The sequence below is a fragment of the Coffea eugenioides genome, chromosome 8 (assembly GCF_003713205.1).
Source record: "Coffea eugenioides isolate CCC68of chromosome 8, Ceug_1.0, whole genome shotgun sequence".
Taxonomy (NCBI): Eukaryota; Viridiplantae; Streptophyta; class Magnoliopsida; order Gentianales; family Rubiaceae; genus Coffea; species Coffea eugenioides.
In genome coordinates, this window is record NC_040042.1 from 45,039,417 (window position 1) to 45,065,574 (window position 26,158).

At 35.9% G+C, this 26,158-nt stretch overlaps 4 protein-coding genes across 8 annotated transcripts; all 4 read right to left on the minus strand.

Moving 5' to 3' along the window:
* Nucleotides 1–4,785: 4,785 nt before the first annotated feature.
* Nucleotides 4,786–7,992, minus strand: LOC113781463. Of its 5 annotated transcripts, none has more exons than XR_003469612.1 (6): nt 7,717–7,992; nt 5,991–6,103; nt 5,566–5,779; nt 5,408–5,489; nt 5,192–5,304; nt 4,786–5,100 (listed from the first exon to the last, which is right to left on the minus strand). XR_003469612.1 is itself a non-coding variant. In XM_027327404.1 (5 exons), the coding sequence occupies exons 1-5, from the start codon at nt 7,735–7,737 to the stop codon at nt 5,273–5,275; spliced, it is 462 nt and encodes a 153-aa protein (XP_027183205.1). In that variant the 5' UTR covers nt 7,738–7,992; the 3' UTR covers nt 4,786–5,272. The 5 variants fall into 5 exon arrangements, 2 of the variants coding, with proteins under 2 accessions (XP_027183205.1, XP_027183206.1); XR_003469613.1 differs by having other exon boundaries at nt 5,987–6,103; XR_003469614.1 differs by lacking the exon at nt 5,408–5,489 and having other exon boundaries at nt 5,987–6,103.
* A 663-nt stretch (nt 7,993–8,655) lies between these two features.
* LOC113780890 (F-box/LRR-repeat protein At3g48880-like) lies at nt 8,656–9,680 on the minus strand. Its single transcript, XM_027326670.1, has 2 exons — nt 9,331–9,680; nt 8,656–9,172 (listed from the first exon to the last, which is right to left on the minus strand). Exons 1-2 carry the CDS (start codon nt 9,678–9,680, stop codon nt 8,656–8,658), a joined length of 867 nt encoding a protein of 288 aa, XP_027182471.1.
* Nucleotides 9,681–11,923: 2,243 nt separating this feature from the next.
* LOC113779187 (probable DEAD-box ATP-dependent RNA helicase 48) lies at nt 11,924–17,023 on the minus strand. Its single transcript, XM_027324684.1, has 10 exons — nt 15,782–17,023; nt 15,552–15,658; nt 15,130–15,185; nt 14,812–15,036; nt 14,333–14,539; nt 14,039–14,122; nt 13,698–13,793; nt 13,292–13,507; nt 12,403–12,585; nt 11,924–12,276 (listed from the first exon to the last, which is right to left on the minus strand). The coding sequence occupies exons 1-10, from the start codon at nt 16,999–17,001 to the stop codon at nt 12,046–12,048; spliced, it is 2,625 nt and encodes an 874-aa protein (XP_027180485.1). The 5' UTR covers nt 17,002–17,023; the 3' UTR covers nt 11,924–12,045.
* A 2,578-nt stretch (nt 17,024–19,601) lies between these two features.
* LOC113779670 (selenoprotein H-like) lies at nt 19,602–20,473 on the minus strand. The gene has a single exon (XM_027325346.1). It carries the CDS (start codon nt 20,392–20,394, stop codon nt 19,906–19,908), a length of 489 nt encoding a protein of 162 aa, XP_027181147.1. The 5' UTR covers nt 20,395–20,473; the 3' UTR covers nt 19,602–19,905.
* Nucleotides 20,474–26,158: the final 5,685 nt, after the last annotated feature.

Genomic DNA, 26,158 nt, shown 5'->3' on the forward strand with positions numbered 1-26,158 from the left:
TACAAACGGCCGCCGATGCAGTTAGATGTAAGACCTTTCCAATGTTCCTGGAGGGAAAGGCACGCCAGTGGTTCCAGGGACTACCCCCCAGGTCAGTTCGGTCCTTCAGCCAGCTCGCGCGATTGTTCTCAGCTCAGTTCATTTCGTCGCGAGCCTTTTCCAAGAGTACTGCTCACCTGATGACAGTTCAGCAAAGGTCCGAGGAATCGCTGCGCGAGTACATGGTCCGATTCAACAACGAGTCCCTCCAGGTCCGGGATCGGGACGATAAGGTCGTCATGGCCGCCTTCATCAACGGACTGCGCAAGCAGAAACTATACACCGAATTCGTAGAGAGACCTCCCAGGTCAGTTCGGGAGATGCTGAATCGAGCTTACGAGAAAGCTAATGCAGAGGAAGCCAATCGCTTGAAAAGCGCACAAGAGAGGTCGGAGAGGCTCGCGTTGAGCTAGCTGAGGCCAAATAGGCCAAAGAAGCTTCTGCGCGAGCTGAGGCCGAGCTGAGGCCCAACAGGCCAGAGAGGCTCCTGCGCGAGCCGAGGTCGTATGGGCCGCAAGGGTCGCCGAGGCCGAGCTGACCTGAGACGCAGCTGAGGCCGAGTTGGTTAGAGACGCAGCTGAGGCCAAGCAGGTCGGAGAAGCTGCCGAGACCGAACAGGTCGGAGAAGCTGCCGAGGTCGTACAGGCCACAAGACTTGTCGAGGCCGGGCTGACCTGAGACGCAGCTGAGGTCGAGCTGGTCAGAGACGCAGCTGAGGCCAAGCAGGTCGGAGAAGCTGCCGAGACCGAACAGGTCGGAGAAGCTGCCGAGGTCGTACAGGTCGCACGAGTTGTCGAGGCCGAGCTGGCCAGAGACGCAGCTGAAGCCGTGCAGGCCGGAGAAGTTGCCGAGGTCATACTGGCCGTAAGAGCCGACGAGGTCGAGCTGGCCAGAGACACAGCTGAGGCCGAGCAGGTCGGAGAAGCTGTCGAGGCCAAACAGGTCGTACAGGTCGAAGAAGCCAGGTAGGTTGCTGGACAGGCCATCCCAACCTAGACATCGTATATTGATAGAGCATCAAGCAAGGGTGTGGAGTCAGACCCCTCCTAATCAGCCCTACGGAGGAAGAATTGGCTTGCGCCTTGAGGTTCGACTTCAGGGCTTCCAATAACGAGTCCGAGTATGAAGCTCTTTCATTAAAACTCTCACTCTGTCCATACATGACCTAAGTTGTTTGGTCGCGCATGGTCCTATCTTTTCGTGCAAATATATGAACTATTTGGAAGTCAGTTCGCGCGCTAACCCAGGGTCTGCTCGCGCAAGTGTATTTAAATAGCATGATAAGAAAGACATGAATGAAAAATTTTGCTAAGTATAGAAGAAACAAAGATCTATTCATTCGACAAGAGTCTACTTACAAAGGAGGAGTTCATACAAAAAACGAACTGGTCCTACTCAGTTCGGTCTTACGAGTTATTCGAGCAAGGGCCGCAATCGTGGAATCATGGGTCTCATACCGAACTGACTCTTCGCCAAGGAACTTGGTCCAGACTCATGCGACTTTTCGATGACTCTAGACTCAAAGGGGGGCTAGTGTAGTGGGGCAAATTTCCCAGTAGCCACGTGTCAGTTCGGACATGATGACCTGTCAGCTCGGCCAACCAATCTACGGATACTGTGATATGGCAGCTCGGGCAGAGCAGCTCGGAGTAGAGGGAGGTCAGTTCGGCCGTAGCCGCCGCCTCTCCATGAAGTGGGCCTGATGGGCCGCCGCCTCCGGATCTTTAGGGGTGTCATATGAAACCCTAGAAGGACTCCGAACCCTAAGGGACTTTGACTCCTATATGGAAACTACTACCCATTAAGCCTATATATACAGCACCATAAGACGACACAAGGGACACCATCTACAGTTCTCTCTACTGTTGTTCTACTCTTGAGCTCTACTGACTTGACCATCGGAGTTATTCCGGGGACTCTAGTCCCGCCGTTGTTCTTTCTTCGCAGGATAGTCAGTTCGGTTTCTTTTCTCAACTCGGCTACACTCAGCCAGCTTGGTTCATAACAGCTCAGCTCGGGTTGCATCCTTGGCAGCTCACAGGCTAGCTCGCCAGCTCGCTCAACCCTTCGCAGCTCAGGCTGCTCGGTCTTCCCCTGTCAGCTCAGCAGCTCCCGACCAGCTCGGCATCAGCTGGCCAGCTCGGGGAACTAGCCCCGTCTGCCCATTTCCAGGTCGGCTCGTTCACCTAACCAGCTCGCCAGCTCGCTCCCACTCAGCTCGCTCAACCCGTCGCAGCTCAGCTCGGATCTTGTTTTTGGCAGCCGCATCAGTACGCAATTTTCATATATTAATGCCTATGAATTTAATAAAATGGTAAAATCTTAATAAATTTATTTTCTGGGTTACAAGTATAAAAATTAAAGTTGTATTAACATAGAATAATCTTTGAAAATTATAGTAAAATTACCCATATGTTAAGTTTTGTGACTTTCAAACATACTTTGTATCATTTACATTATGGATTTGTATCCATATGTTTTCTATCAAACTCTTTTTTTATTGGCAAATGGTAAGTAAATTATTATAAAAGGGCATTTTATAATAATCATAATTTTTAATAGATGAATTTTATGTAAACTGTTAAAATTATGAATTCACAAACGACTAAATCTGACTACTTTATGACACATATTAGTCTAAATGACTAAAAAATTACTGTAATCATGTACACGTTGATTGTTGAATTGAAATTTCTTTTATTACTAGTACAAGTTCTTCTAATCAAAGCAAAATAAAATCAAATATCTTTTCCTTTTGTATGCAATAGTTATGCTTAATAGAAAATTATTAAACCATTTTTACAGTACATAATTTCTCCTAAAATTTGTAACATTTACCATGACCTCTAACCTTGACATTGTTATTTAATTTACCTTCTAAATTTAATTTAATTTTCTTATATTAATTGTTATACTAAATTTATAATTTTTGTTATTATATTATTTCTCATTTTGTTTAGGCTTTTACTCTTATTATTTCTTGTGTCTCAGATGTAAATTTATTAAAACTTTATCATCTTATTATATTCATAGGTGTTAATTTATAAAAATTTTGATATATGAACAAGTAATATTCTATATATAACTAGGAAGATTTGTTGTTATTATTATCCAAACTTTCAAACTTTTCAAAAATTGAAAATAATTAAAAACTTATAATACGACAAAATTTTATTACATATTTTACGAGATTATGTGAAAAGTCAAACTTTTTTCCATAGTATTTTAAAATATGTAAATAAATTTTTTTAAATGTTAACTATAATCTTGTATTATACAGGTATATTATGAGTACTTACTAACTAAGGTACTAAAAATTAATCATTAATAAAACATCTTATCGTTATTTCAAATAAATTCCCTAACACTAGTTTGAAATATGTTTTAAAGTAAAATAGTACATGTGTCTCATAAATCAGTAAATTTTGATTATTAATCAATTTTACCATGTTATCAGTAAGAATTACTATTTATGTATTAAAACTTACTATTACATGAATTAAACTTACACTATAAAAAGTAAGTTTGGGATATAAAGTAGTAATTTATTTATTTAAAAAGTAAGTTTAATATTTATTCCAATTTACATTTTGAAGTATAAAAGTTACTAATTTATTACTGTTAACTTACTATTTTAGATGGAAAACTTACTTTCTTATTTTTAAGTGTTATCCTATTTAGGTGGATAGGCCTATCAAATAATCAAATGGCCGCTAAAAGTAAATAAAAAATAAATCGAAAATGGTCATATAAGTGTTATCCTATTTATGTTTCAAAAAGTAAATCGAAATAAAAATGAAAGTTACTTTTTTTAAAAATTAAATTACTACTCTACATTCGAAACTTAGTTTTGTGGGGAGTAAGTTTAGTTCAAGTAATAGTAAGTTTTTATAGATTAATAGTAAATCTTGTTGAAAGAATAATAATTTGGTTAATCATCAAAACTTACTAGTTTGTGGCATAAATTTACTATATTACTTAAAGAAACTTATATGAAACAAGTATTAAGAAGTTTATTTAAACTAGTGCTAAGATTTTTTTATTAATGGTTGAAACTTAATATTATAGTTAGTAGTTGTTGGTAACATAAATGTATAATAATGATTGTATGTTTCATTCATAAATGTTTTGCGTTTTAAGCATTTTAATAAATGTATGCATCATTTATAAATGTTATGTGTTTTAATAAATTTATTTTCTAGGTCACAAGTATAAAAGGTAAAGTGATCGTATCTAATGTAGCGTAATCTTTTAAAATTATAGTAAATTTACCCATATATTAAGTTTCGTGAGTTTCAAATATATTTCGTATCATTCACAATATGGATTTACATGCACATTTTTTATGAAACTTGCTTTTAATTGGCAAATAGTATGTAAATTATTATAAAATGTCATTTTATGATAATCATAATTTTTATAGGTGAATGGAATAGGTGCAAGATCTTGATACTGTACTACAACACAAATTTGGGGATAAGTACAAGTTTCAGGCATCGTCATTTGAATTTGACGAATCTCCTAACATTCCTAAACAACCGAATGGGTAACTTTCATTAATGACGTTTTAAAGCCTAAAAAACCGTGTGCTGAGTATTGTATAACATGAGTATTTGAGTTGCTTTTCGAGTTCTGCTCATCAAGTAAGCCAGTCCAATTTGAAGTAAACAGCAAAATCTACATGCACAAGACATTTGATATGAAATTGGTATTTCAAAATAGGAGAAAACGGCTCATTTTGAGCATCAGAATGAATCTAACTTTTAATAATTGATACTTACGCATCAAAATTAAGCTGGCAGGACACTAGATATAGCTATCTAAGCATGACAAGATTACATGGCCAAGAACTGAATTTAGAGCACAAAGACTTTGGCTTCAGAAATCTGAAGCAATCAAAAGGCTAGTAACTTGATTTGAGAATTTGATCACCAGCATCAAGGGCTCTGATATCACTATCAAAAGCTTCAGTTTGGATTGACATTTCTGGTTTACAAACCCAAGAGCACTTGGATGCTAACAATATCTGAAATTTGATCACCAAACTTTTTTCCAAGCAAGCTGAAATTATTCACATTAAAACAAGTAAACACCAGAAATTGCAAACTAAGGAGATTATGTTCAGATTTACAATCAAAACGCATTAAACTACCTTCGAAGAAACTTAAATCATCCTAAAAGCTTTGAGCAAAGACGTGCAAAAACATTTGTACTCTCTCAAGAATAAAATTCCTTAATGGTCTTGGCTGAAATCTGGTTCATTCACTACAAAACCATCACAAGATTTGTATTAAAAAAAGGCCACAACAACACATAATCATAGCAAATAAATAACATAAAACTTAGGCGTGAAGAAGGAAAAATGTACCTGAATACTTTTCATCTCCTAACAAGCTAGTGTTTTGTACATGACTTTGGATTAATGAAGGATTGCATGCCCACATTAATGCCTATACAAATGCAAATAGAGCACCATTATATTTCATGCCTTCACACAAAAATAAATAAAAGCAAGCTATACATTACCTGACCAGGAGGAATGATCTGAAACCAATTACTATCCATTAATTCCTTATTGCATCCATGCTGTGAATCTGATTGCAATAGGCCATCGGATGATCCTATCAGATTCAAATTTACATTCTCAACATAATTGGGTGCCCCAACATGATCATAATTGTGAGTTTCATATGCATCTGTGCACACTTTAGTACATTTTCGTCTATCATGTCCAAATGACCTGCGGGAAAAAAATTGCCAAGCACAATCCATAAACAATAAGATTGAATTTATAAAGGCGTATATGAAGTGTACATATATAACTAACATTTTTGGCCTTCTAACATAAAGCCAATGAGTGGATGAAATTTAGCATTGCTCATTCATATCTGGTTTTGCAAAGCTATTCTAACCGTAGAATAAGTCAATTTTAAGAGTAGGTGATTACTTGCAATTTTTGCATCGTCTTCGCTTTCGCTTGTGAGTGGACTGTTTTGCCTTTTGTCCCTTTGTAGCAACAACAATTGGACCAAGAGAAAGTATGGACCAAAGTGGAAACCTTTGCCTGGGAATTCAATCGTATCGTTGGAATTGAGAACTAAATAAGAAGAAGACAGATGACTTTAAAGAGATAGGTGATACCCGAAAGTGTTTCAGGAACCCAAAACCGTTTTCAGCAACCCAAAATCATTTTTAGAAACCCGGTGATTTTTTCACTTAAATATGTAAATTTTTTACTTTTAGTATTAGTAAGTTTAGTTTAAACATAAGTAAATTTTGTCAAATAATAAGTAAATTAAATTACTCAAAGTGTAAATTTCTATTTCTGACTAAAACTTATCTTTCAGGCATATACTTACTAGTTTGAATTAAAAACTTACTTATCTTCTCGACTTGGCAACCCGTTTCTTTTCTAGGTATTTTATGATTAGAACTCCATTCTCTCTATATTACAAACCATCATCAAACTAATTGAAAACCTCAATTCTCATATAAACCATTCATCTGAATTTTGTTCCAATCAACCCATTCAACAGATTTATGTTCCAGTCTAATCGTTATGATATAGCAATGGCATTAACAAGCTATTTTGACTCTCCCGGTAAGGGTTTACGTATTAGTAATTTTTTAGGAGGAAGATGAGTTATTCACATGTCCAAAATATCGAAACAACCAGCATAATCTAATCCTTAGTTCAATGAAAGTCACAAATTTGCGGGTAGGTAGATTAGATTATGTTGAATGCCTTTGGCTCTTTACAATGAAATTCAAAATTTTTTCTCATGACAGAGCAAAGACGGTGATATAATTGATTGTGTCTATATGTATCAACAACCAGCATTTGACAATCCTTTCCTCAAAGACCACTGGATTCCGCAGGTTTGCCCCATGCAACACCATTCAAAAGAAAAATAAACAAAAAAATGCAAAAATATGAAGTATGTATAACACCATAATTGATTGATGGTCGGAAACTGTTCTATGAATTTTCTCTCCTTTCCTGACTGAAGAAGAGGGAAGATGTGATTCTACAAAATCTACATGTATCATAGGATGGTAATAAGAATTGCTTCTGCAACACAGATTTACAAGAGTAATAATGGCCAAATTTCCGTGGCATTGCAGACGTTACAATGGAGTAAAAAATTCAAGAGGCTGATAATAAATTTCCATAGAAACAACAGATTCGCAACAATGATTCTAGATCAGTTCAGTTCAATAACATATGCTCCATCAAGCGTATCAACTTAGAATTCCAAAACGGGAGAAACCTCTCTTGCCTGAAGAATTCAAGTTATAAAGCTCATGTTGAGTTACTAATATATTACTAATTCTCACCCGCACAGAGTAGCAATCACAACATACAAATTTCTCTTTGACATTTCACCAAACATCTTATATGCATTCACAAATTAATCACATTTAACTTAAACGCCTGGTCTCAAGTCCTTTCCTAGATGTTTCACATGGCTATTAAACATATTTTACCCGTAGACAATCAAAACTACAACCATTTCCTAGATGTTTCAACGGACATTTTCGGGCCCAAAATTGCAATAAAATCTTCAAATTCTCAGCCTTGATTTCCCAAGAAAATCTTGACAAACAAAACAAATGAAATATAAATAAATTACAGCAATATAATCAAACGATTTCAAGAGAACATGATGATCTAACCTCGTCACTGCTATTTTTCATATGCTCTTTGGCTGGCTACCACCGTCGCTAACCCTTTTGTTGTGTTTGCATATGGCAGCACTCAAACCCAACCGAACGATGAGAAAGGATAGAAGCAAAGTGTGAACTAAAGATGAAAATTTTGAAGTGAGAAGATTTATTCAATTGTAACAAAGAGAAAGTGTGGATCAAAGTGGAAACCTTTGCCTGGGAATTCAATCGTATCATTGGAACTGGGAACTGAATAAGAAGAAGGTAGATAACTTTAAAGAGAAAGGTGATACCCAAAACCGATTTCAGGAACCCAAAACCGTTTTTTTACTTAAATATGTACATTTTTTACTTTTAGTATTGGTAAGTTTAATTTAAACATAAGTAAATTTTGTCAAATAATAAGTAAATTAAATTACTCAAAGTGTAAATTTCTATTTCTGACTAAATCTTATCTTTCAGGCATATACTTACTAGTTTTAATTAAAAACTTACTAAAGTTAATATTAATTATTTTAATATAATATTTAAAAAGTCACTAAAAGATTTGATCTGTCACTAAAGGTAATAGAAACCTATAATAGCAGGTTTCCCTAATATCGTTACCATAACTATAGGCACTGTAGCACTGTCCTATTGTTGATATTATTCTTCTTCTTCCACGCATATTCTTATGTGTGTAAATTGTCTCTCCATATACATTGATTTTATGAAACATATCTCCCATATATTTTAGTTAGAATTTTTGGATTCTACAAAACATATATTTAGATAGTAAGGTTAAACTCAAGACAGTTTGCGTTATAGTTGATATTTTCAAACACCCAAAGCAGGGAGTCTGTTGATTGAAATCTCTGAAAACGATACGACCCTTAACAAGGTCTCCTGCAGAAACGCATACATATATATTTATTTAGAAGCCGAGAAGGCTAGAACTATAAATGGATCTCAAACAACATTCGATGGTGGAGGTCCCATGCTGGAGGCCGGACAAGAGCTGCATTCTCCCGTGTAACAAACGTGATAAACTCGAAGCCTGGAAGCCTTGCTGAGCACTCTTGGATCACGCATGATTGCTGGACGAAACACGCCAGTAACAGGAGCTACATACTCGACCTTCTGGATGGATATGTAAAGCTCCTCAAGGTCTTGCAGTCCGTCCAATACTGCAACTGCCGCATCTTTTGAGACCATTTTGCATTGTAGCCTTAGCACCTTCAAGTGGGGTATGAATTGTGATGCGATCTGGGCTGTTTCTTGGGAGACAAAAGGTGCATGGACTTTAAGCTCAGTGAAGTTGGGGCAGTTCTGGCCGATCGCCTTGAAGATGTTGACATGGGAGAGGAGGGAATTGAATGAAATGGACATAGATTGGAGGTTTGTCCAGGATTCGAATGCAGTTCTTAGGCCTCTGGATGTTGCCCCGTATGGCCACAGCAGCCCCAGATACTTCAAGTTTGGGCACCTGTAAAATTGTAATATGAACATTTGCCAAAAACAGGAAAAACAAGTGTACTAATCATACACTTCCTTATGTAGCTAGATTAAAATGCACGCAATAATCCAGATCGAGCAAAGATATAAAAATGGCTAGAACATTTGTTCATGTAAGAGTAAGACCACCTTTTGGCTGCCTGAGTAAGAATTTTATCGTTCACCTCCAATATGGAATCAATAATCAGCGTGGTCAAATTTTCACCTGCCAGATTAACACCGCAGATGAGAATGACCATAAGTCGAGTTCTTCCACGACGAGTCTTGGTGTCCATTTCGTTTCTGATTTTACTAGTGTCGAGAGTACTCGAAAGAATTTTGTCGGAGCAGGCCGAGCGCCAGGAGTGACAGACGGCAGAGACGTTGAGGATCCTGTCCATCACGCTGACTAGGGCAAAAATCTTCCAGAGCATGTCGGTTTGCAGCTTGGACCAGTCACGAAAGTTTTCACCTGCTTCCTCGGTGGTACTGTTTTCCATCTTCCTGAAGATTTTGGATAACAAATTGATGAGAATGTGGTACTGTAATAAGCAGACAGATTTCGAGAAGCAATGAAGCATATATATATTTGCCATGAAAAGAGAAGAATGAGAAATCATTTCAGATGTGACATGAAGCTCAAATCTCAAATGGTAAAAACGAATTTTCATAGAGAAATGGCTACATTGGATGGATGATATATTCCACAATGATAATAATAATCCCCCCAAATATACTGAAGATATGATGAAAACCATTAATACAAGACTAAATCATGAAAATGAGTTCATAAATGTTTTGTAACTCTAATTTTGTTGCTAACAAACACACGCACAAAAAAAAAAAAAAAAAAAAGAAACTCTAATTTAGAGAATTTATTGAGAGAATTTTAAACCTTAGATCCCTACATATAATCTCTGTCAAGATGACAACTATCCAATAAGGAAAGAGATTATACAACGGAAACAAAATTTAAAGTATTAATTGTGGGAAGATATCCAAGTCTGCAACCACTACTTGGTGAAACAACATTATATATATATATATATATATATATATATGAATGAGAATTAATGTTAAAACTCCAAAAAAAAAAAAAAAAAGCCCATTTCAAGTTCATGGAAGGTTTCAGGGATTTAAATGCAGGCTTGTACACATACACACCATGCAATTCCACAACATGGAAACTTACCAATTCTCAATCAATGGCAGGAAAATTTCCCATCTAACATATTGTCTTATTTACTTCTTTATAATTTCTTAAGATAAAAAAAAAAGTTGGTCATGCACTTGAAAAATATTCGTGCACATAAAATGTATCAAATATTCTGTGAGATTTTTTTTTTCTTTTGGGGAGGACCGATTTAAAAGTGAAAGGGTGACACTTTTATTTCTTTTTATTTGACAAACAATTATTGCAATAAAGACCTTGAAAAAACAATCAATGGCAGGAAAGAGAAAAAAGTAAAAGGAAACCCTCAACATTCCTGGAAAAGACAACATCACAAGAATTGCTGAAAATTCAGTCTTGATGAAACATTGCCTCGTGAAAATCTTTAACTTATGAAATTGGCAAAATACATGACATCCTTCTCAAGTTGAAACCCACAACATTTTTTGTTCCAAAACCTAAATTTTTTGTCAATTTGAAAATTAGACATTTCAACAAATAGGGTCTTTGCTAGACACGAAGTAATTCTTTTTTTTGCAGCCCATTGGTAATCATTTGAAGAATAACTAGACATATAAAACGTTCGATTTGCTTTTCTGCACTGACCGGAACAGGTAATGGTATGTATGATTTTGCTTGTTGGTTTTGTTTGTAAAAATTTGGGGGTCATAACAGGGATAAGATTTGATTGAAGGGAAAAGATGAGATATAGATTATACCAAGTGAAGAAAAGATATTAACATAGCAACAGATGACAAAAAGTTCTTCAAATTTTCAGAGATCATATCATACCTTCAAACACTTAGTCGGAGGATGTAAGAAGTGGCAGTGAATTCAGAACAATGTATGTCACTTGTGACCAAAAGCTCTGTGTTATATATAGGAAGGCGGCCTGAATTCGCAGTCATGGGACATTAAATGTACGAGTAATTTCTTGTATGACATTTGTGTATAGCATTTGCGTTCTTTATATTTAGTTGGGAGATGATGCTTCGATTGTCTCTGATGAATGAGCTAGCAAACAAATGGCATGCAATCCAGTTCATTAGTGACAAGGAAGTTGCCCTGTACACTATAGATTATGTTGCTGGTTTTAAATTTTTCTTGTTTAAATCTTGGTTACCTTACCTAGGTTGAGTTTTAAAGGTCTAGAAGTTAACTTATTCTGTAACCACTTTAATTCTAAAGATATATAATGTACTTGGTGTAAAGTTTTCAAATAGATATCCTTTCAGACTATTTATTTGTCATTAATATTTTTCTCATGCACATAATTTTGTTAATATCAGCTGTGAGATGACATATTCGGTCCTTTTTTCTCCTTGTTACACACTAATACTTTTCTTGTTTTTCTACCATAATCTATTTTACGTTCTCTAGATTTTTTTCTTATAGAGTCGAAGGTGCCATCGCTTGAAGAATAATTGTAGATAAATAGAGCACATATTGTTCATCCTGTAACTAATCTAGTACAATGGCTTCCCTTGAAAACACCACCACCTGCCATACCCTTGCCCTTGAGAAGGAAGCTGACGAAAAGGGTCGAAAATAACTGACAAAAGGAAAGCAAAGGAAGAAGAACATACAAGCAATTAGCTGAAAATCATCAAGGCATTCAGTCTTGATGCCACTTTCAATTGAACACGGCAAAATATATCATGCTTTACAGATGTAAAATGAAGTCACAAGTGAACTCATTTTTGTATTCGAATGCCAGGAATATCTTTTAAGCCCATCTTCAACGCTGTTTTTCTAAAGAGGGCAGGAGGCTTCTGTAATCCTATTGACTTGCAAAATTGGTTGGCTAACTCAACAAGGGTCGTCTTGTCTCTGCCTATTTCCCTGATGGAGTTATAATAGCCCAGCCAAGCATGATAAGCAGCTTCTTTGACACCATGGTCGATCTTTGTCAGACATGCTTCAATCTACAAATACCAGAAAATTGGCATCAAGGGGACTCTTGCTAATAAATAAGAATGAACAGTCTAAATTGAAAAAGTGCACCAATACAACATAAGTAAAATCATTAAAGTAACTAGTTGATTGCAGACCTTTACATTCACATCAGGATCTAATTGCGGTGAAGAGCATTTCTCCAGGGGAAGATCTCTTACGTCATCCAAAAAGTAATCCTCCCAAGGTGCAAGTAAAAGGATGCCTTCTCCTTCTTTGCCTTCCCGTCCAGTTCTTCCAAGACGATGTATATATTGTTCCCTATCTGATGGAAGACCAACCTAAATATGCAATCACACAGATTATTACACAGAAGTGAGATCGTTTCAAGTATTTAACGCAGAGAAAAAAAAAATGAAACTGAAACATGTTGCTCATCAAACTTTCACCATAGCCCTGTATGAACATCCACTCTCCCACTAAACGTGACCAAAAACAGGAAAAGAAGAAAAAATAATGAATAGAAATACAAGTTAAAAAAAAAAACTCATTTTCTGAACTTCTTGTTACGCAGGACATGCAACATTCATCATCGTCCTGACTCATAATGGAAAGCCTGCTAACTTGTCATCCTTTATAGCGAAAGCGAAAATTGGATATTTCAGTTACACACTTCCCCAATTTAAATTCGAGCTTACTGCCTGTCTAAAAGGGAAACAGCTAAAGATTGGTCATGTGCTACTCAAAATGGACTGCAGCAGCAATTGGTTAAGCAATTTGAATGGCAAATCATCCTTCTACATGTACATTGATGATATGACTGGGTAATGGACTTAAAATGTTTCCTCTATTTCTAAGATAGAACAGCATAACTTCAAATAAAGAAGTTAGAACAAGACAAAATCTCAAAATTTTCTTTCTTTTAAACTATTCAATTGTTAGATGATGGTTAAACTTATATCAAATAGTGAATATTTGATCAAGCACAAGAAAACAGGAGGTGTTGGTGTAGAGTTTAATTGTAAATTACAGAATAACAGCACCCACCTGAATGACCAATGTGACATCAGGATAGTTCATTCCGCGAGCTGAAACATCTGATGTAATGAGAATCAATCGTTTAGCTTCCTTGAATTCATCAGAAATCCGAGTCCTGTAGATTTGAGGTTTTCTCGAGTGCATCTCCCTCACAGCCATCTTCATCTCTCTTAAAAGTGCATACATGAGGGACGTCATCATTGCTGTTGTACAGAAAACAATAACCTGGGCACATTTGAAGTATCATTAGTGCAGAAGCAAAGATCCAAATGCAGAATATAAAAATCTCCTTTCTTGGTTTTTGAAACACCCCCCCCCCCCCGGGGCCCAAAAATAGAGAAGAAAATAAAAAAGAATGTGCCTAGACGACAACAAAGGCCAATAATGCATGACATCCTCAAATCCCCATTATTACCTTATAATCAGGCACTTTGGAGATGTGTCCCTGCAGAAGATTGTATACAATTTCGAGATGCTGTTCATGTGGTTCAACAAGATAAGATTGCTTTACCTAATTGAGAAGACAAAAAAAGAATTAATAGAAAGGTCCTTTGACTTTCTCATACAATAGAAATAGCATTAATTAGTAAGGTGCTATGACGACTAAAATTTGAATTCACACGTCAACACCACTGAAACTGTCAACTTTGATGGGCTATAACCTTGTAAAGAATCCTGAGGTTGTTAGACCTCTACTTGAAATATTTCAAATTTCATGAAAATTGAAATTTAAGGTAATTCTCAGCACTATGTCACCTTGGGATGTGTTTCCAAGCTATAGCCAACTGTATCCATGTATGCATGTTCTCTTTTCAAAACAAGCAGTGATATTCGACGAACCTGTGATTTGAAGAATGTCAATTTCACGGGTAAACATGTATATGAGAACTTTCTACTCTCAAAAGCTTAACCTTCAGCTAATCCATAAGGAGTACGAAACTTTTCTTAAGCTTGCATGGATAGGGTAAGCAAGGGTAGCTTCAATGCAAAATTGTGAAGCAGAAAATCAATACTTCACAAAGTCTTCGGCGAGGACAAGTAGAAACTAACCTCCCTCGGAATTGTGGCTGAAAACAGTAAAGACTGTCTCTTTCGAGGTAAACAATCCACGATTTTCTCCATGTCTTTCCTGAAACCAAGGTCTAATAAATGGTCTGCTTCATCAAGGATAAGCATCTTCAATCCCATTAAGCGCAAAGAGAATCCAGACTTGTTCTCTATATGATCCAACAATCTGCCAGGAGTTGCAACTATAATCTGCATAGCAACATGCATTAAAAAGAAGCAATTGGGCTTCTGAACTTCATTTTTGAACTATAAACTGCATAAAAGTATGCATTAACAAGAAGCAGGGGGTCTTTTAAACTCCAGTTTTAGAGAGAGAGAGAGAAAGGGGCCGGGGGGTGAGGGGGAGGGAGGGGAGAGAGAGAGAGAGAGAGGAAGAGGAAGAGATGAGAGGCTCTACTGATAGAAAAGTTCATGCACTTCGAACAACAAAGGTCCCCAGATGTTGCAAAAGATCCATGTACCTGACATGGCTCTGACTCCAGGCGTCTCTGGTCAACTTTAAAGCGTGTTCCTCCAACTAGTGTCTGCACGCCAATGCCATCATGGTACTTCAGCAGTACAGTAGCTTCTGCAGCTATTTGGCTTGCAAGTTCTCGTGTTGGACAGAGAATGAGAACGTATACTGGAGTGGTCCGTTGGTTCGTGCTGTTGCTTGACGCCTTTATAACTGTTTCAATAGCAGGAAGCTGTTTTTATTTAATAAGAGGAACAGAAATATACAAGCATTGAACGCCAGAAAAAAGGGTATGAGAACAAAATCAAAGGGACTAGTAATATACCAAAAATGCAGCACTTTTTCCAGTTCCAGTTCTAGCTTTAACCAAAGCATCATTGCCTGTTCACAGCAGTGTGTAAATATTATGGAAGAAACATGGGCACTGTAGAATTTATGAAGAGAGAAGCCATAAGCAAATTGCCATTATAGCAATCATTTGCGTGACTTGATTTAGAAGAACCTACCAAATATGGAAATTGACTCAAAGAATTCAGCTTTTATATTCCCATCAAACAAAAGAACGATGTAACAACTACAGCATCCTATTTATGGGGAGAACTAGCTATTATGTCGATTCCTTCCGTTAATTACAATGACATCTATGGTCATCAAAGAAATCTACATTGTTAATAAAATAGAATATAAAAGGTTGATTCATAAAGGCAGTAGGTTAGGATAGATGCTTAACTGTTTTTGCATGCCTACCTTGAAGGCAAGTGGAAAGTGTAGCCTCCTGAACCCTGGTCATTTGCACATAACCCGCTGCATTGAGTGCCTTGACTGTCAAAGGAGAGATGTCATACTCATCAAACCTAACAACAAAAAGCCCCCCACAACATTACAAAAAAAAATAAAATGTTGACATGAGATTTCTATTCACAAAGAAAACTCTAAAATAGTGACACGCTTAGCAATCACAAATTTGACCTTCACACCTTTTGGAACTATATATTGTCTCCTCTTCACTTTTTCCCTCTCCACGCTGCTTCTCCAAACTCCTCTTAATAACCTCCTTACGAATCATCTCCACCTGCTGTGACAAATCATCCTCTTGTTCCAAAGCATTCAAGGGCACTCGCTTCTTCTTTATCTTCACATCATACTTCCCTAATGCAGCACTGCTTGCATTTCTCCTCCCATTACCCCAACTTCTCCTTTCTTCAGCAGTCTTATCCTCACCATCACTATCATTACCATAATCATCATCATCATCACTTTCATCATCTGAAGAATTTATCGCATTCCTGTTGGTGTGAAATCTCGGCCACCTCACTCTCCCGCTACCTCTAGAGCTAACCAAACTCCGCTTAGAATCTGAGCCTTCCTTGCTTTTTGACCTCTGGTTTCTAGCAAAACTTGCTCCTTTGTTACTAATTGTATCCACAGAATAACACCTCACTCTCGACAAACCATCCATATTCACCGAAATCTGACTTCCATGATCACACATTAGGTCCAATCCCCCCTTCATCAATCCCGCTGTGTAACTCGAAATGCGCCTACTAATTAACCAATTATTCGAGTTCATAAAAAATCCATGTCCACAATAACCCGTTAAATTATATCCCAATCCCACTGAACCCAAAGCACCGCTCGAAAACTTTCGAGCCGTCGAAGAAATATCACCCAAAGACTTCGGATTTCTACTTTCATCAGCACTACAATTATCAGCAAAAGCAGATTTTCTCGAAATTAATTTCCGTAAATCAATGGGCTCACCAATAACTCTCTTATTTGCCATTTCTCGAGGCGCCGGAGCTCTAATCGGGCCATCAGCTTCATTCCACAAATCCTCAGCACCTTCTTTCATGAACCGATCAGCCAGAGCTTTAATATGTTCTTGAGGCGATACCGGGCCATAATTGGGTCCGGGCTGATCTGGGTCGGAAACAGAATTGGGCTTCTGGGAAGCAGCAGAGAGTTTAGCCCTGATTTCAGAACGGATACGGGCCTGGTAAATTTGCTTTTCGTGATCGAGGAGGCGTTTTTCTTTTTCTCTGGCCTTTTTCTCGTGCATGCGTTTCCACTGCCATTTGTTTAATCCTCCGGGAAATGTCCGGGGGCCTCCGCCCATGAAGCGGAGGAAAGCGAGGCTGTGGTGAAGAGATGGCGGGGGCTTTGGACGCCTGCGAAGGAAAATGGAAGAGGAATGCATTTCTTGAATTGAATATTGTGAGTGACAGGGTAGGGTTTAAGGATGTGATGAATTTTGGTGGCGGGTTTACACCGTAGAGGGGTTTTAAGGGTTGATGAGATATACGTGCCAACTTTTCTTTCGATTAAGGCAATTCAAGGAAGAGTTAGGGGTGGAAGAAAACAAATCTCTTTAAATTCGACTCCTTCGAGAAAAACTTGCTTGAGATTGGATTAAATTCCCATTAACCAAAATTGGAAATCAAAGTATGCATTTGAGTCGATGAATATTAAGTTAACACCTTCCCTCAATTACACATTTTGACATTTACAATAATTAACTTGTATGTAGGACATCCAATTTCGTAAAGAAATTTTTATAGCAACCTATAGGCTCCTCGGCCAAAAAGACAAAATACAACATTAGAAAAGCTAATAACCTATAGAAATTCATGATAATCCTGAAAATTAAGTTTTAACTTCAAATATCCACAGTTGCATGCTAGGGAAAAATTTACTCGAATTTCTTCTTCTTTGTTTATTGGAGGACGCTGTGGAAGATTTTATTTACATTGCTGCTTTATGAATCATAGAATGAGAAAATACTAATAATGCTTATCAAATCCGAGTGCACAAATTTGCATATTAGTTGACTTTTGGAAGACGACAATGGAAACATTTAGTAGTGTGTTTGGATAGTTGATTATTTGAGATGATTTTTTCAAAAAATAAAAATAAAAATACTGTAGTTTTTTTTTTTTTTAATGTGATGTATGTGAGATAAAAGGATGGTTAAGAAATATATTGATTATGTAAGTAAATAAATTTTGATAAATAATTCACTATTCAAACAAGCATATTATCATGAGAATGATCATCTCTGATAATCTTGAATTGAGAAATAGACTCCAGCAAGGATTCTTGTGAGGGAAACTTGTTTCTTGTGAGCAACAAAATTCATAGTTCATACCAGCGAGGATGAGGTACAAGTACAGATTATTGCCTTGCTCGTTTGATAAATTTCAGTCCAGATTGATGAGCAAAGGAAGTTTCCAAACAAATTAATGCTTTCAGGTTGCAGTTGTTAAGAGGACTTGGTCTAGAGATATGCAGGCAATTAGCTTGAAAGGGGTTTTCTGTGGTCATGAAGTTGTTGAAATTTCAACCGCCTCTGGTTCTTCTAATCTTAGCATCTCATAAGCTCGATTTGCTATACATAGACAGCATTCACTGTAACAGGATAGAAGATCAACTGGACATTGAAAGAATCAATGTGGAAGACTTGATAAATATGTTGGCAAGAAGTGGGCTAAGTTATTGTGGACTAGGAAGCCTCACACTTCCCAATTAATGTCCTCTACAATTTCTTAATCCCTTTGACAGAAATCTTTCATGATCCCCTTGGCCAGCAGTTGAGAATGCTCATATTGAACTAACCACATCACTCAATATTCTTTCCACAGCATTTGATTACTGCTATAATAAGGTTCAATCGGATGCTACTCTGCCTAAGATTAGAAGCAAATAAAAAGGGAATGTCGTTGAATTTTCCCTTCTGTGCAGGCTAAAGGCAATGAAGACGCATTACTAATGGCAAACAGAGGAGGTGACTGAGGCACTCCTCCCCTACTTAACCTTCTACATTAAAAGTTTCGGGAAAAATTGTTGATTTATCTGGAAACACAGGAAAATTCAAGGTATACAATTGCATTTTTACCTAGAACATATAGTAGAAGCAGATCATGTAATGAAGCACATTGCACTAAAATATAGTCTCTCCTACATTGTATAGAAATTTCTCCGGTACGAAGAAATCATGTGTGAAAATCTGATCGCCTCAATTTGAGCCCTGCTGGTATTACCTCAGAGGTAGCTATTCCATCTTCTTGGCAGTCATACAAATTATTTACACGCACAAAGGTATGCATCATCCTCATTCACGGAGTTATGTCAGACAAGAAAATAACCAAAATCTTGCTCCTATTAGCTTGAGTCCTCAACAACTAATTGCACTTTTACTGAAGTCAATTCCCAGGGAAAGCAATAGGAAATTCCCTCAAAAGAGACAGGACAAATGAAATACTACCCCAATTTCCGCAGAACTTCAAGAATAAATCTTTGGAATCAAAATATTGGCCAGTTATGGATCAGCCTACATAGTCTCAAAAGCAACTCTAAATGCCTACATAAGGTTCTATAAATGGAGATTTGTAACTTCTAAAATGATCATTTAAGCTCAAGGAGCTAGTTTAATTCTATAAAATTACCTCTATTGTTCTTTTTTCTGCACGCAAGCCTGCAATGGACGGAAATCCCAGTAGAATCAAATCCACCACTCAATAATTGTACATACGTGCAAAATATACCATTAGTATGATAAACCAGTATCATGAGGCAAAAAGTACGAACTATCAATGAGCAAGCCCCTTCATCATTAGGCCATCAATTTTTTCCTCCAAGATGGTCACACTTCATCATCAAGCAATCAATAAACAACCTCATCGGAAACAGCAGTATTCCCATTCAGAATGAACAGAGTCAGTAGAGAAAAAATACTCCGCATGTCACATTAAAGGGCTCAGACCACCAAATAAAATTGCAACAAGCTACTTTCTCAGGCAATTTCCACAAACAGATATCCAAAGATCCCATTTCTTGAGAAAGATAAACAAGAGTACAATGCAAGAACAATTGCAATAGTTCATAAAGTTTGTCATCATTCATACTAAAATTAGACTACGAAAATAAAAACAGGGGATTTAGGGGGATTTCTTGGAAATGAAACTAGCACAAGAGATCCAACAAAGAAGACTACCATAACTAAAAATTCTCCAACCATCTTCTCCTGCACAAGCAAAAAAACTACCAATACTATCTTAGCTTTCCCTAGCTAAATCCCTAAACAATCCATAACCGAAAGGAATATTCAACCCTTAATCTTCTCAAGAATGTCAGAAACAACCTTATCCATGTCAAGGGCCTTCATGGGGGAAAAGGGCCTCTTCATCTCCAGAAGACTGATAAACTTCTCACCATTTTCACCTTCCTCCCTGATCTCAAAGCAACCCCTTCTTGGCTTCTCTGGGTTCAGAATCACATTAACCCCACCATCAAGACCTTTCTCCAGCCCATCTTTCACCTGCAAAGCCCTTGTCTTAAATGAGTTACACTGCTTGCAATGCTCCACTATTATCGTCTTCTTGGAGCCATCAACAACGTCGCCCTTGGTTTCTTCTGCCTTCTCTGCTTCTTGTTTTGGCTTGGATGGGACAAGTTTAGCCTTCTTCTTCTTGGGGTTTTCTGGGATTGTCTTGGCCCTCTTTTTGGGGGTTTCTGGGATGGGTTCTGCTTGTCTAGTTGAACTGCGAGTCACCCTTGTCGAGGGCTCCACAGTTGTCTTTTTCCTGGGCGCCATGGATTTTTGCCGAAGAAGTCAAGCAGAAAAGCAGAAAAGGTCCAAGGGAAGAAGAAGATGAAGTGAATAATTTCTTGAAAAAGTGCGGCTTTACAATTTTGAGACGTAAAGAGAATTTTTATGATTATCCAATTGGGCTGAAATTGTCAAAATGGTCCCTCATGTTCTTAGGGAATTCTTTTGCTCATCCTTTACAATGAAGCGAACCATCTTAATCCCTTCCAAATTTCGAGCGTGTTTGGATATTAGACTATTTTGGATAATTTTTTACAAAAAAAAAAAAAAAAATACCGTAGTACACTTTTGCTATGATATATATGTAATAAAAATATGATTTAAAAATATATGAATGATACAAACGAAGAAATTTTTGCAAATAATATACCATTCTGACATCCTAATTCGATGCACTTATTTGACGCATCTTTCCATCTGCTTGTGTCGATAAGTTTTTGACAAATTAGTAAATAATTCATGGATAAAAGCTAGAGAAGTTCTTATAATAAGTTTGACTTATGAAAGACAAAATTAACTTCAAAATGTTTTTCTTTAGTTCTGAATATATTTTACTTTAACCCACTATTTAGATTTGTTTAACAAAATTAAGTGATTTGATGCTCAAAAAAATGATCAAATGCCAATTGAACCTAATTCTCTCCAAAAAAGAAGAATGTGTTGTACACATTCATCAAGGTCAATTGATATGTGACCAAAGTACTAAAATTGAGATATGTGATGCACCAAATTATTTCATTTTAAGCGAAAGAGACTGGAATTCTGAAATTGATCTTTTAAGAAACTTTTTTTTCTTTTGGGGTGTTGGGGGGTTTTTAATTTTAGAGGTCTTTTGGTTATATAGTTTTTTTTTTTTTTTTACCAAGCAAGTTAAGACTTTTGTGGTAATAAGACTTTTGGGGTTATATAGTTGCAATTGAGTCTTCTGTGGGAATGCTCAGCTTTTGATATTGATGGGTTGGATGGGTTTTTGGATAATATATTGTACGCTCCAGGCGTGGGCTCATTTGTGCCACGTGTAGGTAGCACAATAGGAGGAGCAAATAGGCAAGATGTCTATCCCGCGCTTTTGGACGGCTAGGATTGATCTAGGAAGAGCCACAGTGGGAAGGATTTAGCTCCTGGAGATTAGGAGAGAGCGCAGATCGGGAAACTGGCGGGTACATGCACTGTACTCCACTGTCCTCAGGTTTGTTCAAGTCCGGGTGCACATTACAACGTGGGTGTGTGCTGTTTCTTCTAATCAATCAGCTTTTGATTGGTTGACGCAAAATTTCTCGCATCTTTGTTTGTTTTTGGGAGAGGCCTATATTGGAGTATGAAGTTAAAGCCTTGTTTGGATTTCGGTTTTCGTCGGAAAATTACATCGTTTTTCGTGATCACATTTCCCAATTACCTTTTTTCCTCACATACATCAAATCGCTACAGTAATTTTTCCATGAAAAATCATGAAAAATGCAATTCAAACACAACCTTTAGATTTTCATTTTATGAAATTAAAATTTGTAGATATTGCGATTTACATCATTACTAGTAACAGAAAATTTTTTATTACAAAATTGAATTTTAAATTATAAATTAATATTCTTATGCACTTGTAAAATACTTGAAGATATTATCTGTAAATATGTGTTTCTTGTAAAATAACATGCTTCTTGTAACTATATAAAGCATCAAATAAATTTAAAACTTAAAAGGTAAGGCTATTGTTTGTCCAATGAATGCATAGAATGTGGACAATTTAATGAATAGGCATGACATTTGTTTAGTTGAATCTAGGATGTTAATGTATTTTAAAAAATAATTTAACTGAAATAATAGCTATATTGAATTTTGATATTTCGATTGAATAGAGGAATTTTTTTAGAAAAATTAACTAAACAAATAATTTAAGTGAATATTAATTAGAACACGTGCCATAGCATTTTGCTTAACTATTATATTGCAATTCCTTTCCTTTTTTTTCTCTTGTTATTTGTAATTATGTGTATGATAAAGTTTCGATTTTATTCATTTTAGTATTTTGTAGTATTTTATATGAGTAAATTTTATATGCACTGATAGTGTATACACTATCATAGTTGGATGCACGACACACATGTAAAATTTGGATTTCAAATTCAAATTTGAATTAGGTATCATGCATCAAATGGTGAAAGTGTATACACTATCAATGTATATAAGATTAATCCATTTTATATTAGAACACCTGCACATAAATTCTGGACAAAAAATATTATCAAAGTTGAATTTGACATGGAATAATTCCATGTCAAAAGCGAAAAGAAGTGAAGAAAAATCTCTAGCATTTGAAAACCATAATTACTAGAATAAGAAGTTAGGCTCAACAATATCAAGAATAACATAATATAGGGAGTAGGATTGTGGGATTAAGATTTCTGGGGATTAGTTTGTCAATTCTGCGCGCGTATATTGCAATAAATAAAGGGAATAAAGTTGTTAATTGCATGACTTTTGGAGTATTATAAGAACGGAAGATTATTTTGGCCAAAAAAAATCAGAATGATTTCCTGCACCCAGGACCATAGGTGGCAAACATATCCATTTAGTTAAATTTATAGGTATCTTAAACTTTTGCACATGGGTAAAAATGGGTTATCCAATAATACCCATTTAATAATTGGATATTATTGGATAACCCATCAAACCCAATTAATCCATTTAGAATTGTCTTCTCCCAAATCTCTTCTCTTCCCCCACCTATTTCTTTTCATATTTTTTATTTTATCATGATGTTAACTACTTTTGTTTAATAATTATTTTTATTTGTTGATTTTATCTTAGTTCATTAACTTGCTCATTTTTCACCATTACCAATTTATGACAAGTTTTAACCTCTTTTTTTTTTTACCTTTTTCAAAATGAAAATTTAAATTTACACACGACAAAAATGCTAGGGGTTCAAAATTTTTTGGATTAAGTTTTTATGTTAATTTTTATAGTACTTAGTTCAAATTTTTATATTCTTATTGTTCAATTATTAAATAGTATGTAATTTTGCGACATAGAGTGCGGATGGAAAAAAAATTGGTAATTAGGCTTATTGAGCATTATAAGTAAATATTTAAATCTAACGATGGGTGCAAACGGTGGTATAAATTAATAACTTAGTTTGCAAAAATGAATTCAAATAAATTTACAAGAAGTTAAAATAAACGAGTTATAAATGGGTAATTGGGTTACTCAATTCATTTTTTTACTTATCCATTTATATCCATCTAATTAAATGGGTAGAAATGGATTGACTCACTTATACCCCATTATCCATTTTAACCAACTCAAACCCGCCCAAATCACCCATTTTGACACCTCTACCCACGACATTTTTATGTTTAAGTAAGAAAAAATAGTAGCAATTATAACACAATCTTCTAAGATAATGCTTGTGCACTGAACACTGCTTCATTGCCACTGAAAGGCGTCGCCATCTCAATATCTCATTGAAAAGATGCCGAAATATGAGCTGAGCGTATCAGCTTATTATTAAGACCCACAGCTATATACATTGGCCTCACTAAATTATCAGCTTATTTATTTATTTGGTTCGCGAGGAAAATTTACAACTAGCTAGTATAAAATAAATAGGTTCCTCCAAGATTTGCAGCACATATAGCAGGATCGAACAATTGAAAATATATCCTAGGCACTTGGCAACCAAACTATACCTCATCTCATCCAGGGAAAGATGGCCATTGCAAGAGCAATCTGCTGCGTTATCCTTGTTCTCTTTTTTTTTTTTTGCATCAGGTAAAATTTCACGAGCCATATCAACAGAACTTAATATATTACAACTATTTCTTGAAAACAATTCTATCCCTTTTTTTTTTTTTTTTGCAAAAAATGGAAGTACTCTTTAGAAAGGATAGTTTTGACCCTAGTGATAATTAAATATTTCGAGCTTAATTTTTTAGATTTTTTTTCCATGCCCATTTTTTCTTGTCTAATACTGATAGTATATGCATCATTGAAAAGCTGGCTTGCATGCACTTTTTGTACCATAATAATTTCATGTGGTGATAAATACTGATGATGTTATTAGTTAATGCATGCAAGGTGGCAATAACTACATGGTGATCGGTCGAGGATCAACCCCAATCATCCCGCCTAAAAGATGCACAGAAGGTGCAGGTGTTTGGAACTCAACATGCGATGCTCTGTGTTGTCGCACATTGTGCACCAGCTACTTCGGTAACCTTCATCCCCAGGCAGTCTGCAAGAAATCCCCCGGAATTGCTAGAGTCTTGTGCATCTGCAGGCACGACTGCAGAGTGCTATCCATGCATGCAAGTAAATGATCTACTACGTTGCATGCTTTGTACGAAGGCATTCACAACTTTGAGATTATGAATAATTGATATATAGTAAATGTTACCGTAGTTATTTTCTGCAGGGGTTCTATGTACTCTTGGTTGGATAGAGGAGTAAAGGATCGATCTTTACATGGATTCCCACTACGTTAATTATTTGATAGAATGGGATGAATAAAAGTACACTTCTTCTATGTGGTCGTCCCAAAAATTTTAATGAGCCAATAACATTTTTCTTTAATTAGTTTCAATTCTCCGTATTGCAAAATTATTTTGGTGTAGCCACTAGCCCACTGCTTTATTGGATTCCATGTTTAATATGACATTTGATTGAGTCAATTTACGAAAATTACAATTGTTTAATCCACGTATAAAATGTATTAAAATTCAAAAAATTCTACGCTAAACGACATACTACAGATAAAAATTAAAACACGTTCTTGAAGTTGCTTTTTTGTAGATAAACTCTCGAAATTTTAATTATATTTGGATCGTTAGTTAATTAAGGGGGGAAAAGATAACAGCATTAATCTTGAACTCATTTTGTGTTTCACTTAATTGACTCTCTCACATTTTAAAGTGAGTGGGTAGCTATTGTAATTTGTAACAATAATGTGACTCACTCTTTTGTTAGATATATATATATATGCCCAATCTGCTGGCAATCATTAATCTATTTGGGAGCATATGCTTCTTCATTTATATATAGATCCCATTCTAATGGCTGATTTTCAATTATCATGCATGATAAACTTTTATATTTCTTACCCAAAAAAGAAAAATCTTGAAGGCGCGGCGTACATAGTGGCTATCAAAACTTAGTAATACGCAGTAAAGAATAAGATAAGATAATGATTTTATACTCTTAATCCTTATTCTTTAATGTTTACTCTAAACCAGATAAATTCCACGCCACTAGTATGTGGTAAAAATAAATAAATCTACAACTTTTAAGACCAGGATTTTCCTTGTCCGGCCTAAGAAAAGATAAAGTTTCTCTGTCCACGCTCTCCCATTGATTCAAGTCTTTTGTTCTTCTTTCTTGAGTTTCACCAAAAAAAAAACCACGCCTTCTATAGGAACCCATTAATGATAGTTTGCCTATTTATTCAAATGTGTTGAAAGATGATGAAGTGATTGGGGATTATTCTCATTCCCCGTTTCTCGATTTGACGATGATGAAGAATTCATATGTCTTTTTTTTTTTTTTTTTTAATCTTTTATATCCAAAAATAATCAATTTTGAAGATGGCATTAGAATGACTTTTTGATTCATGAAGCTACTTTGAGTATAATCTATTCTGATCAATATGCTTTGAGTTATGGTGTAAATGAATCGAATCCTTGTTGGGTCAGAAAAGATGAAAGGAAAAGATTATTATTCTCCCTCATAAATCTATTGATTTTTCATTCTTTTTTTT

Excerpts from the sequence above, each read along its gene's own strand:
- LOC113779187 (XM_027324684.1), bottom strand. The coding sequence starts at position 17,001 with ATGCATTCCTCTTCCATTTTCCTTCGCAGGCGTCCAAAGCCCCCGCCA. Across the intron at positions 14,540-14,811 it reads TGGAGTCAGAGCCATGTCAG|ATTATAGTTGCAACTCCTGG; the intron begins GTACATGGATCT and ends GTTGCTATGCAG. Across the intron at positions 14,123-14,332 it reads CAGCCACAATTCCGAGGGAG|GTTCGTCGAATATCACTGCT; the intron begins GTTAGTTTCTAC and ends TTCAAATCACAG.
- LOC113780890 (XM_027326670.1), bottom strand. The coding sequence starts at position 9,680 with ATGGAAAACAGTACCACCGAGGAAGCAGGTGAAAACTTTCGTGACTGG. Across the intron at positions 9,173-9,330 it reads CTTACTCAGGCAGCCAAAAG|GTGCCCAAACTTGAAGTATC; the intron begins GTGGTCTTACTC and ends ACAATTTTACAG.
- LOC113781463 (XM_027327404.1), bottom strand. The coding sequence starts at position 7,737 with ATGAAAAATAGCAGTGACGAG. Across the intron at positions 6,104-7,716 it reads TGAAAAATAGCAGTGACGAG|GCAAAGGTTTCCACTTTGGT; the intron begins GTTAGATCATCA and ends TTGAATTCCCAG. Across the intron at positions 5,780-5,990 it reads GCGAAGACGATGCAAAAATT|GTCATTTGGACATGATAGAC; the intron begins GCAAGTAATCAC and ends TTTTTCCCGCAG.
- LOC113779670 (XM_027325346.1), bottom strand. The coding sequence starts at position 20,394 with ATGGCGCCCAGGAAAAAGACAACTGTGGAGCCCTCGACAAGGGTGACT.